Below are 13,469 nucleotides of genomic sequence, written 5' to 3'. Positions count from 1 at the left end.
AAGCACCGACAGCACTCTTTTCTCAGACTGCAATTTCTGACTTATTTTTGACACATTATTCAGACTTGTACATTTGTCTTTCAAGCTTTTCACAAAGAGTAGGCAGAAACTCTCTGCTGATAAAAACATCCAGTGTGGAGCAGTAACAAGCACTCTAGGACATTGTTAGTCACACTCAGTAAGGCAACATCTCTCGCTTCTCTCCATGGTCTGATTTGCTTTTCTTCTTTAACCAACACTCTGCACTTTCTCGTGTACCAACACTCGTATTACATATAGGTCGATTTGGAGGTTTTGCATTATGTTCATATGTCTTATGGGTGTGGTTTCCATACAAGTCATTCACAGTTGGTACATGTTTATTTCGTATGTGCCTTTTTTTTTTGTTTATTCTTGTAAGAAATGAAAAACTGACAACTGCAACTTCATGTTTGAAACAGATTTTGGAGCATAACTTTTCTTTTATGAAAAATAGAATATCAAGTAACACTTCTTAAAGAATCTTTCTTAACCAAAATGATAGGGACACAAAAAACTGTCATGTCTCATCAGTTATGTTAAGTTTGCTCCTTTTACTTCAGTCTTTCTTTCATGTTTGTCATGTCCGCTTTTACTTTGTAGTCACGTCTCTCCTCTCGTTTCAGGTAACTTCACTTCCTGTCCTGGTGTTTACTCGCCGTTGTGATTGTCGTCCCCGCTGCTCATTGTTTCCACCTGTATCCCATTACCTCCTGTATAAAGTCTAGGTCCTCCCCTGTCCCGTGTATGTGCCTTCATTCTATGTCTCCAGAGCCAAGTAGGGGAGAACGGGGTTGGTTGTCACACTCTTTACTGTTTTGATGATTGCTCATCATCAAAACATCTTTCAATAGTCATTCCTACATTAAATTGAAGCTTAAGGTGTTGGCTTGAAATGTGTATCCCTCTCATTTTCCAACTCATTGTAACAAAGAGGCAATTAACTATCAAAGACACTCTGACACATTGTGACAACCAACACCATCACAGGGATGTTTGTCACACACTATGGGGTTGGTTCTCACACACTATGGGGTTGGTTCTCACACTATGGGGTTGGTTGTCACACTATGGGGTTGGTTGTCACACACTATGGGGTTGGTTGTCACACACTATGGGGTTGGTTGTCACACACTATGGGGTTGGTTGTCTCACACTATGGGGTTGGTTGTCACACACTATGGGGTTGGTTGTCACACACTATGGGGTTGGTTGTCTCACACTATGGGGTTGGTTGTCTCACACTATGGGGTTGGTTGTCACACACTATGGGGTTGGTTGTCACACACTATGGGGATGTTTGTCACACACTATGGGGTTGGTTGTTTCACACTATGGGGTTGGTTGTCACACACTATGTGGTTGGTTGTCACACACTGTGGGGTTGGTTGTCACACCCTATGGGGTTGGTTGTCACACACTATGTGGTTGGTTGTCACACACTGTGGGGTTGGTTGTCACACCCTATGGGGTTGGTTGTCAAACACTATGGGGTTGGTTGTCACACTGTGGGGTTGGTTGTCACACTATGGGATGGTTGTCACACACTATGGGGTTGGTTGTCACACACTATGGGGTTGGTTGTCACACACTATGGGGTTGGTTGTCAAACACTATGGGGTTGGTTGTCACACACTATGGGGTTGGTTGTCACACTATGGGGTTGGTTGTCACACTATGGGGTTGGTTATCACACACTATGGGGTTGGTTGTCACACACTATGGGGTTGGTTGTCACACACTATGGGGTTGGTTGTCACACACTATGGGGTTGGTTGTTACACTATGGGGTTGGTTGTCACACACTATGGGGTTGGTTGTCACACACTATGGGGTTGGTTGTCACACACTATGGGCTTGGTTGTCACAATGGTATTTCAATGGGAACAATCTTTTAAAAAAGGCAAGAAGGCAGAACTAAATTTGAATGTTTAATTGCACTATGTTTAATTGACAAGTGATAGGCCTACATAACTGAATGCATTTTAACATAAAATGAGCAAGGACCATGAACAGGAAACACATCTTTAGGCCAGTCTATATAACAACATAAAGAACAAAACAAATAGGCCCAACAATAATGGCCGACTCAACTAGGCGTTACATGTGACAACCAACCCCAAAGAGAATGTGACGACCAACCCCAACTGGAATGTTTTGCTAGCATAAAGGCTAACAACCATCTAACAACTACTTAGCTAGCTAATTAAAATCTAAACTCTAGCTTTCCCCTCACACTTTGTAAGGGTAACACTTGTTTTGTTATAAACCCATCGTTTAAAAGCCTAGAAGAAAAATACTGAGGAGCTGAATATTTACAATTTGACATGAAAAACACAAAAAGTCCTCTCACCTCAAGTTCAGCTGTCTTACTCCAGAGAAGACTATGTACGTAGGTGTGCTCTGATCCTAATTCTGGAAATTTCCATACCCTAATTTGAGAGACAGCGCCCTCTGGTGGCGAGATATAACGTGTGCCAACCAACCCGTGTGACAACCAACCCCGTTCTCCCCTACCACGTTCGTTTCTTTTGTTTTTTCACCAGGTAGAGTTTGAGTTTTCCTTTTGTTACTTTGTTGTAGTTTTTCCAGCCTTCATGCTGTGATTTTTTGTTTGTACTTTGTTTTATTACTTACTCGAATAAAGCACCTCCTTTTGTTGCAAACGTTGGACGTTGTGCGTTTGGGTCCTTATTGCCAATCCTTGACAAAAAGTATTGAGACAGGATTCCTTTGTTGCATTCACACTGTTGACTTCTATATTTCTAGTTTCCCGAATGCAAATATGTTGGTCATATTGCAGCAAAAGGATGATTCAAAAACTTCCATACAGTCTTTTATATTTGAACCTTTACATTTCACAATTAAGGTCACGACACTACTGTCGAAACCTAAAGCGTCTATCTAACAGTATTGTTTTCTTCTGGTGGTGATTTCTGGTCTGCTAACACACGACACGTAGCTTCAGCAGCCGGAAGGCAATTCTGTCTCTGTAAAGTGTATCTTAATTTACCTCCATCATCCGGTCTTTGTCTTAGTTTCAATCTCTTACTTCTCAGAGAAGACACTGGAAGCAATAATCACATGCAGGATGTTAACCGTGTTATCCTGCAGCTGAATGAGTCACACATGGATTAAAATGAAAACTCCAAACACATCTGAATTGATTTTCATGATGAATTTAAAAGAATATTCAATTATTTAATCTGTGTGTTTTGCATTTTGTCTATGAGACACACATTCATTACATCTCTCTTTCCATCTCTGTTTTCTTTCTCTCTAATGCGAGAGCTGATGGCTGGACAAGACATTGACGTCAAACTGACCAGTTATCTCAAATATTGGATCAAATGGAGAACTTGTGACTGATATTCTGAGCAAAACTCTTCATGCCTCAATGTGAAGAATTATGCCTTTTTCTGTTAATACTAATAATATTACACCTTACTGAGTGAAGTGGGTATGGATTAGCTGAAACAGAATTAGACATCTAGAAGACTTCCTCCTCTGTATTGCTCAAATATGTCAAATGTAGAGACTGTGAGAGTGGGAGCAGACAAGTCAAAGTACTGTTTGACAAAGAGCAGCAGACGCACATTAATACAAAGACATTTAAAAATCATTAAAACAATCATTATCCAAACTTTCCTCCATGGCACAAACAGCACCTACACACTGCTATCACACCCTGTTCAGCGCTACACTGGTTATTTCTGGTTGGACTGTCTTATATCCAACCACACACTAACTTCAACCCTTCCATTGATCACACTTCAGAGTGAAATGCAACACTCTGATTGTCTCTTTTCAGTGCAACCCTGCATCAGGATTTAGACGCAGCAAAATGATGTTAATTCAGCATCAATCTGTGGATCCCACGTGAGTCAAACTCTGGGTACAGATCCTGACATATCACTGATCACATAGTGCACCACGAGGACCGGTTTATAAGTTTGATGAAGAAAAACAAGAAATGGAAATGAGCCTGGTGAGAATCTCTGTGAAGAGGCTTCATTGAAACGGCTGCTTTGACCATCCAGATCGTCACATCATGAGTGTTCTCCTCCTGTCCTTACAATACTCTGTAAAACCCAGAGGGGCCTGAGACTCAGGGTAACACAAGGAAGCTGGGATAATCAGAGACACCAGTGATAGAGAGAAGTGATGTCACACATGCACATGCTGTACATACACTTTCAATCAAAGCAGTGGATGTTTACACTCACACACACACACACAGCCGCAGAGAAAGAGTTCACTTCACACGTAAACAAAAAGTGTCTCAGCGTGTCAGAAACTTGTGATGTCGTGTCCTCCCAAGATGTGGTGATGCTGCCGGTCTGTTAGCCTGACTGAGGCTCACTCATTACCACAGTGTGCATTTCAAAGCCTGGCGCATGCCTTTGATTTGATCATCTCGTCTGCTGCAGCATCTTTCTCCTACTCTTCTACATATTAACCATCATTTATCCCCCTCTCTCACCCCCTGCACCACCTTTCCTTCATCTTACACACCTTTCTGTCAATAGACAATCCTTGTCCTGAATTATTTTATACAACACCATTTCCTATCAACAAAGAAACTGCATTGAACCACTATGACGAGTCAGCCTGGTTTATGATTAACAGTCAACTCTGTCAATCAATACAGTGATATAATCAATCACTCTGCAGCCCCGCAGCTCTGAACTGATGGAGCCATCTCAGGATGTAAATGCTAAAAGGCAGAGTTGACTACAGGGCTGGAATTAGCATTAAATTACATCTAATTGGACCAAGTGGCTACAAGCTCTTTACCCTGTGTTACATCACTTACACAGACTCTTGACTCGCGTATTCTAAATGAGCCCATTAAAACTGGCTTCAGGTTGTTCTTCACAAACAAACAACACAGACTTCAACCGGGCATAACAGTGAAGGTGTCCAAATTAAAAACAAACAAACACCGGTGTGAAGTTTTACCACCTAACATGGTCTCTTTGGAAAGTCCTGATCAGTACTCACCAATAAGCTCCTTGTTCCTGATGTCGAGGGCCATATTTCTGAGAGCCGTGGCCACGGCACACACCACCTTGTCGTTGTCTATCCTCAGTAACTCCACCAGGATGGGAAGGCCTTTCTCCTTACGCACAGCGGCACGAATGTACACCGACCACTGACAGAGAGGAAACAGGAAGATAAAGGTTCAGTGGTTCAAATAAACACAAAAATATGGCTAAAATATGATAAAGTACAAAATGAATCCAGAGGTCGGTGGTGTAAACACTGCAGTGCACTAAAAGGAAGATTAAAGGAGATTTGTGACAATCTGAGATCAAAAGAGAGGCAAGTTTTTTATATACTGGAATACGTTTCTGATTTAATTTATGCTTACTGTACTGTATTTATAATCTAAATTAGATCATTGGGATGAGAGACATTCGATTGCAGAATTGTGTCTAAGCAGCATGGGAAACATTGTACACGATACAACCACAACAACCTCCTCCTCAGGGTTCACAGTGCCAGGCAGAGACACTGAAACTGTTAAATGTTAAATGTTACATACATAAACTGAAACCAGTATGTCTGCTCACTTTTTGTAAGCTAACTAGTGTTAATAAATCAGAGTTTTAAAAGGCTTCTTGTTGTACATTTAGCAATTTAACGTATAGCTACAGATTAAAACATGTCCTCTTCACTCTGCATCTGACAAAAAGTTATCTTGAACAAACAAAAGCAGTTTTTAAATAAAGATCTGTGTCCATTCATTCATGCAGGGAAGAGCCACATCTTTTAGACAGTGGGTGACGGTGCTCATGGGAAATTAAGTCTTCATCCCACAAAAACACTCCTGGTTTCATCCAAAGGTCACCAGAATCAACACATCATGAAAACTCCTCACAGCATCTTGAAGTAAGTAAGTTGTGCTGTGTTAGTTTTCATTTTATCTCACCATGATTAGTGGTTCTTTTTTTGTCCATGGATTTCATTCTTTCACTGTCATTTTGTCACCACTCCATTTTTTATCAAGAGCCAGACTAGAAATGAAGTGTCTGCAATAGGAAAAAAGAGGGACTAGAGAGGGAAACCACCGAGGGCGAGATTGAGAGGGAAATGTTATATTCAGGGGCCGGATGAGAGTGGCTGAGGTATTACTCTGACTCACAGAAGTGGAAGAATGATATGAACCAAAGAGAAGAGTTTTGAGCTTGGAGACCACTCATCCTCCCTCAATAAAGATCAAGGTGTGTTTAAACGGACCACTCGACCCCAAACAGCTACAGCGGTGTCACCCTCTGGGTCAGCTGTAGAAGACTGGGGATGTGCTTAAGGCATTCAAGAAGAGATATTAGCAGAGAGTGAAGCTTGAAGTTTATATCAGACGAATATCGTTCTCAGCCGATGTGTGTCTAACATGAGTCTGGTCCTGCTGGAGGTTCCTGCCTGTTAAAGGAAGTTTGTCCTTGCCACTGTAACTTGCTAAATGCTGCAAAGTGCTCTGCTCTCTCTCTTCATCTCCCTCTAGCACTCAATGCTCCCAGCATGCTGGTCGTACCTTAAGTCTTTGAAAGTAGTATGGGAGGTCGAGCCTTCAGTTATCAGGCCCCTCTCCTTTGGAGTCATCTACCAGTCAGGGTCCGGGAGGCAGACACCCTCTGTACTTTTAAGAGTAGGCTTCAAACTTTCCTTTTTGATAAAGCTTATAGTTAGAGCTGGATCAGGCTTGGACCAGCTCTTAGTTATGCTGCTATAGGCTTAGACTGCCAGGGGATCTGACACACTGGGATCATGTCTTTCCCTCTCTCTCCTCCGTCTACTTTTCTCTTCCTGTCCCATTAAAGTTCCTAACCATAGACCTTTATGGAGTCCCTGAGCTCCCTTGTCTCATAGATTCCTACTATCCATCTCACCACTATCATCTCTCTCTCTCTTCATCTCCCTCTATCCCTCTCTCCAACACGGTCTCAGCAGATGTGTGACTAACATGAGTCTGGTCCTGTTAAAGGAAGTTTGTCCTTGCCACTGTAACTTGCTAAATGTTGCAAAGTGTTCTGCTCATGGTGGATTAAGATGAGATCAGACTGAGTCCTGTCTGTAAGATGGGACTGGATCTTATCCTGTCTTGATGTTGGGTCTTTGTTAACAATAGAACATAGAGTACGTTCTAGACCTGCTCTGTTTGGAAAGAGTCTGAGGAGAACAATTGTTGGGATTTAGCACTAAACAAATAAAGATTGATTGATTGAAATAATGAACTTTTCCTGGTTTCATAAGATGGAAGAGTGTAGTGTCCGCACAACAGCACAGCCTCTATCGTCTGTCAAAGTGAGGAGAGGGGGGACGTCACATACACCCACACAGATACACACAGACACACACACACGTGTTAAAGCCCCAAAATAGAAAACCTGATTTCCTGAACACCACCTGCCCTCATCACTTTCCCTTCCTCTTCATCCCTCTATCCTCTCTGTAGCATCCTCTTTCTTTTCTTTAGTTTCTCTGTTCATTTATGACCTCACTGTTCGCCTGTTGGTTACTTTCTCTTGTTTTTAGTCGCATTAAAAGAAACTTAACCATTTCACTTTCCATCCATCAATATCCCACAAATTGACAAAAATCATTTCTGATGCAGTTTAATGTTTCCAGTTTCATTCCAGGGTTATTCCTTCACACTTTTTTTTTTTTTTACCTGTATATCCAGCTCCCTCTCTTCCAAAGCTAAAGCTCCCCTCATGCGATTACAACGTAACAGCATGACTCACACATAATTACCATCTAGCTGCTCCCATCAGTCAGCTGCTGTTGAACCCTGACTCTACTCCCTGGTGTGTTCAGACTTGGAGCCATTACATTATTACAGTTATTGCACAGCCACTGAACAGTATTATATACCATATAAGAAAGAAAACATGGTTTCGTGCTCTGAATGGTTCAGAGTCTGCAGGATGGTGTAGTGAGCCGATGGAACATTGTTCCAGCTTAATGTGTCTTTGAGTTGTTTATCCTCGGCGCTGTGGCATTTACTGCAACCAACTCAGCCTTTGAATTTTAATAAAGACTGAACTTTAAGCAGATGTTCGGGATTATAAAAGTGTTTGTTTACACACACCTAACACGTCTAACCGTCCCTGTAGTTGTTAACCCATTGTTGTCATTTAAAAGGAAACAGCCTTCCCTGGAAAAATACTTCTCACTCAGCACTGAATGGATTCTGATTTAGACCTTCAGAAACTCAGCTGAACTAAAGAACCAAAAGAATACTTAATAAAAATAATCCAAACCAGGAGAGTCAATCTGTTTTGAGTTAATGGATCATCCTCAGTCGAGGCAGATGGCTGTCTAATGTGACTCTGGTCCTGCTCGAGGTTTCTGCCTGTTAAAGGAGTTTTTCCTCTCCACTGTAACTAACTAAATACTGGGTGGTGCAATGCTAATGGTAGATGAAGGTGGGGTCAGAGTGAGTCTTACTGTCTTGGTGTTGAGTCTCTGTTCATAATTTGACATATACGTCTTTTCGACCAACGTGAACTGGTGCTCACGCTGGTTTGGAGCTGGTTGAACTTGCGAACCAAACACGGCACCCGTTTGATTTTCCGACCGCTCGAGCCTGTGGAAGAGGCACATCATGACGTCAGATTTATGTAAACGCTTTTCCCAGCAACGCTAGCTCGAACTTTCCCTCACAGCAACAACAACGATGGCGGATAACGGCGGCTTGTCTCCTCGGCCGACCCCAGATTTGACTTGGAATCCATTAGTCTCTTTAATTCTTTCGCTGCAGGACAATGGCAGAAACATGGCAACCCCGTCCCCCGCCACTTACGAAAGCGGTTTGCAGTTCTGAACAGCAAAGAATTGGAGCTGCTTTGGAACCTGTTTTCCGGCCAGGAGCCGGTTCACTCACAGTCAAACAGACTCCAGACAGACCACCAGAGTGCCCTCTTCCTGATCTCCAGACAGACCACCAGAGTGCCCTCTTCCTGATCTCCAGACAGACCACAAGAGTGCCCTCTTCCTGATCTCCAGACAGACCACCAGAGTGCCCTCTTCCTGATCTCCAGACAGACCACCAGAGTGCCCTCTTCCTGATCTCCAGACAGTGCCCTCTTCCTGATCTCAAGACAGACCACCAGAGTGCCCTCTTCCTGATCTCCAGACAGACCACCAGAGTGCCCTCTTCCTGATCTCCAGACAGTGCCCTCTTCCTGATCTCAAGACAGACCACCAGAGTGCCCTCTTCCTGATCTCAAGACAGACCACCAGAGTGCCCTCTTCCTGATCTCAAGACAGACCACCAGAGTGCCCTCTTCCTGATCTCCAGACAGACCACCAGAGTGCCCTCTTCCTGATCTCCAGACAGACCACCAGAGTGCCCTCTTCCTGATCTCCAGACAGTGCCCTCTTCCTGATCTCAAGACAGACCACCAGAGTGCCCTCTTCCTGATCTCCAGACAGACCACCAGAGTGCCCTCTTCCTGATCTCCGGGGACCATGTATTTATTTTCTACATAGCTTAATTTGTCTTTTGAACATACTTTTATCATAATTATTTTCATTGTATTTTTATTTCTATCTTATTAATTACTTTCTTCTATTCATATTATTTGATATTCTTACTTACTGTAAATAGAAGCAACTGTAATGACTGAATTTCCCCCTGGGATAAATAAAGTATTTCTGATTCTGATTTAACTCCTGATTATTACAATAATAGGAGTGTATAAGTATTAAGTAATACTAACAGACTTGTCCAGATAGATAATTTTGAGGTCATCCAGAGGTGGAGCTGTTGCCGTGATCACTGAAGACTCTGACTCTCAGCTCTGAGCAGATGGTTAAAATGTCACTAACTGTTCGGTGCTGTTGGCGTCAGTGTTAGTGAACAGGCTGTTTTAGCAATGAGCCTCGTTTGCATAGAAAGAGGCAAATTCTGCTGTTAGAGACTGCATGAGACATCGCAAGACACAGAGACGCTAATTGCTCAGCGGTGCAGTTTGTGAAGCAGTTAACCCTTTGTGCATACTCAGAGAATTAGGCAATGGATTTTCAGCCCCTTTAGTTTATTGGGTGTAAAAGTCTCATAATAAATCCCTAACTTTTACTCTAATGAGGAATAAAATACCTTTCAATTCACCTTGACTTTTCCAGTTTGTCCTGCATTTCTCCAATTCAATCCACTTTATTTATGTAGCACATTATAAAAAAGAATAAAGTTAACCAAGTGAGGTAAAGTGAAAAAAAACAAGTTAGGACACACAGAGCATAAAACACTGTAAAAAAAAACAAAACAATAAAATTCAATAAAATAATAACAATAAAACACATAAGACACTTTAACAAATACTTAGACATGTAAAAAATACTGTAAAACATAAAATAAATTAAATTGAAATGAAATAAAATAGAATACAATAAAATAATCACAATTAAATAAATAAGAGACATTCAAAAATACTCAGACATGTAAAAACACTGTAAAAAAAATGAATTAAACTAAATCAATAAAATAAAATAAAATGAAATAAAATGAAATAAAATGAAATAAAATAAAATAAATGAACAAATACAATTAAATACAATTTCTAATGCCCTGTTTAAAACTTGTGAACAATAAATGTAAGGGCAGCCTGAGCTTCAACTCCAGCAGAGTTTTCCACACAGCTGGGCCCTAACATATTTTGGATTGATCAAATGTAGTGCCGACCATTTTTAGATTTGTCTTTTTTTATCTTAATGATCGCCATCTGTGATCATCTGTGGTCTGACGGCCTAAAGCAGCTGACATATGATCTGCTGCAGGAGATCAGCGCGAGAGAGAGAGAGAGAGAGAGAGAGAGAGAGAGAGAGAGGTCCTGCAGAATGTCTCTACAGTCAGCAATGCACTGATTCTCAGGAAGACAGAGCCATCTCATATCTCTGTTCAAATAGTTTTTGTAATAGTCTAGCTGCATCTTATTTTTGGATTGTTACAAAAGAATACGTCATTAAGTCTCATCTTCATCCAGATCACCTGTTGTGATGGGGAAACATTTCAAAATGCCAGTTGTGTTATTTGGTTGCCTTTACAAAATGTGCTGCTGATAAATATTGTCAAAAGATCAGACATGGACAGAAAAGAGGAACGGTAGGAGGCGTGGCCGGACACACTGCTGAGTGTCTAAAGAGAGGGAAGCTTTTGTTGTGGTTTGTGTGTATGTGTGTGTGTAAAGGGGTGTGTGCGACAGAACTGAAAACCTGGCTGCCTCCCTGCTACAGGTATAGTGTCATTCTGTGGGAAACAATGAACCGAAATAACTTCATCCCAGTTGTTCACTCAAAAGACCGAACACCAAATATGATTCATGGTGCATTACCATGATGACACATTGTCTCTCCTGTAATACGTACGTGTCAGAAAGAGGATGCATTTAAGGAATTATGAAGGTGAAGAGTTTGTGAAACATTTTAAACTGAGCTTTTTACCTTCCAGCTGCCTGCAGCCAGGTTCTGCAGAGCTCCGGCTGCTCCCTCAAGTGTGTCAGGGTTGGAGCATTCGGACAGCAGGGTGAGGTAGGGCTTGACGATGGTGGGGTGCCACAGCATCTGAACCCCTTTGGGAGGATCTGTCGTGTCTGGAAAGGGGCCCACGCCGTCCCACTGAGAAAAGAGGAGACAAGAGGGTTTGGTTTCTGTGTCAGCTTTGAAGAAATGGTCTCTGTGATGTCAGGAGGTCCTGGAGTCTATCACTGACACATAATGAGTTAAACCAGCTAAAAGAAAACTTTTAAGGATGTTAAATAACACTTGAGGCGCCTCAGCATCGATTTTTACAAAAAGAAAGAACAGGCGTCTTTCATTTAACTTCTCTTCCCATTTGCTTTTGGCAATTGAGCTGATTCCACACCTGCAATATTCATGAAAGAAAGACATCTGTGGACGAGCACTCCCTGACCCATTAAAAGGAAAAGAGACACTGAGTAAATCACTCCCTGTCATGCTGGTATGTTGGAGAGAATTGAGATGGAAGGGAAAGCTGAGCGAGGGCAGAGAAAGAGAAGAGGTGCCTGTGAGGAGGGAGACTATGAGTGAATATTTTACTCCTACATTTGCTTTGAGAAATAAATCCAAAGCTGTGCAGCACTTCTCCTCTTAACTCCACCCTCCTCCTCCTCCTCTCCTCCATTACAATAGAGTCCCTTGATGTTTGAACCTCTTTGTTGAGTGACATGCCCACACCTCTTTAATGTAGGCATGAACCCACATCTATCTCTCTTTGCTTCACTCCCCCTTTATTTCTATTTCTTTCCACTCGCGTCACTCCTGCCTGTCATTAATTCTTGTCCCCCTTTTCTCTCCTGTTGATCCCTCCTCTCTACCTCTCTCCTGATTTCCTTCTCGCTTCATGTCTTGCCTCCCTCTCTCCCTCTTCTCTTATTCTATTTCCATCCTTCTCTCTCCAGCTCTCACTTTTCCCCCTCCCTATCGACCTTCTCGGTTTTGCACTACTGCTTCCCCTCCTCCCCTTGTCTCAAGGTAAACTAGGCTAGAGTGTGTTTATATGTGTGTGTGTCCATGTTTCTATCTTTACATGGATTCTCTGCTCACATAATCAGAGGCCTCTTATGTTTGAAGTGTTTAGAATCACAAGAGGCATCAACTCTTCTGAACCAGAGTACCTTCAGCAGGAGAGATTTCCTACATACAGAAAATGAAAACACAACATTCATGTGTTTATCCAAAATACTCTTCATGTCAGCGTATGGATTATTTCCATACATGTTATGTCATAGTAGAGTGTACCAGCGTCCATCCAATTATATTTTCATCTGCCCAACACTTTTTACATTTTCATTTTCTATCCATTGATCGCTGTCTGCAATCAATGAACAGACTCTCTGCCCCTCGTGTCACATGCTCTGCTGCAGGTGATCCCAGAGCAAGGGAGAGAATCCTCCAGAGTGTCCATCCTGTTGATGCATTGATTGAGGTGCGATGTATCAGTTGAATATGAACCAAGCAGCAACCTCTGGTCTCTAAGTATGAAGCCCATGAGTAAGTGTTATAAACTGCATTTCATCGAGCGTCCACTTGAGGCTGGCTGCAGAAACACAGGAAACAACATACACACCCATTCAAAGAAGATGAACTTTACAGCAGAAATGAACATGTTTACAACCTGATTTGAAAAAACAGCTTGGTTCTACATAGCTAATTAATCTATCGGCACCATAGACTGTATGGACGTAGTCTCCGTGATGTCACCCATCTGTTCCTGAGCGCTGTTATGAAGCTGATCATCAGCCATATTGGAAATGCGGAACTCAACCAGTGAAAGTGTGAGGTAAAGAGGTGGCGTTTGAGCCTCCTAGCCAACAGCTTTGTATTCCCGCCTGTCAGTCAAGTCAGTCATGTCCTTATTTGGGCAAAACTTGTAATCTTAATATCTTCTGAACCGTCACGTTAGAAAAAAAATTCACCCCCCATAC

The 13,469-nt window shown here is 42.1% G+C and overlaps 1 protein-coding gene across 2 annotated transcripts in view; it reads right to left on the bottom strand.

Moving 5' to 3' along the window:
* The window catches only part of ctnnd2a (catenin (cadherin-associated protein), delta 2a), a 518,337-nt gene that overhangs the window by 65,840 nt on the left and 439,028 nt on the right, over positions 1-13,469 (bottom strand). For both annotated transcript variants that reach the window (XM_034706751.1, XM_034706750.1), the window contains exons 18-19: positions 11,467-11,640; positions 5,023-5,173 (exon numbers count right to left, since the gene is read on the bottom strand). In XM_034706751.1, the coding sequence (XP_034562642.1) occupies positions 5,023-5,173; positions 11,467-11,640 (325 nt within the window). The remainder of the gene's footprint in view (positions 1-5,022; positions 5,174-11,466; positions 11,641-13,469) is intronic.

The sequence above is a fragment of the Notolabrus celidotus genome, chromosome 17 (genome assembly GCF_009762535.1).
Source record: "Notolabrus celidotus isolate fNotCel1 chromosome 17, fNotCel1.pri, whole genome shotgun sequence".
In the NCBI taxonomy this organism is placed as follows: domain Eukaryota; kingdom Metazoa; phylum Chordata; class Actinopteri; order Labriformes; family Labridae; genus Notolabrus; species Notolabrus celidotus.
The sequence above is the reverse complement of the archived record's forward strand: the minus strand, read 5'-3'. Positions and strand labels throughout refer to the sequence as shown.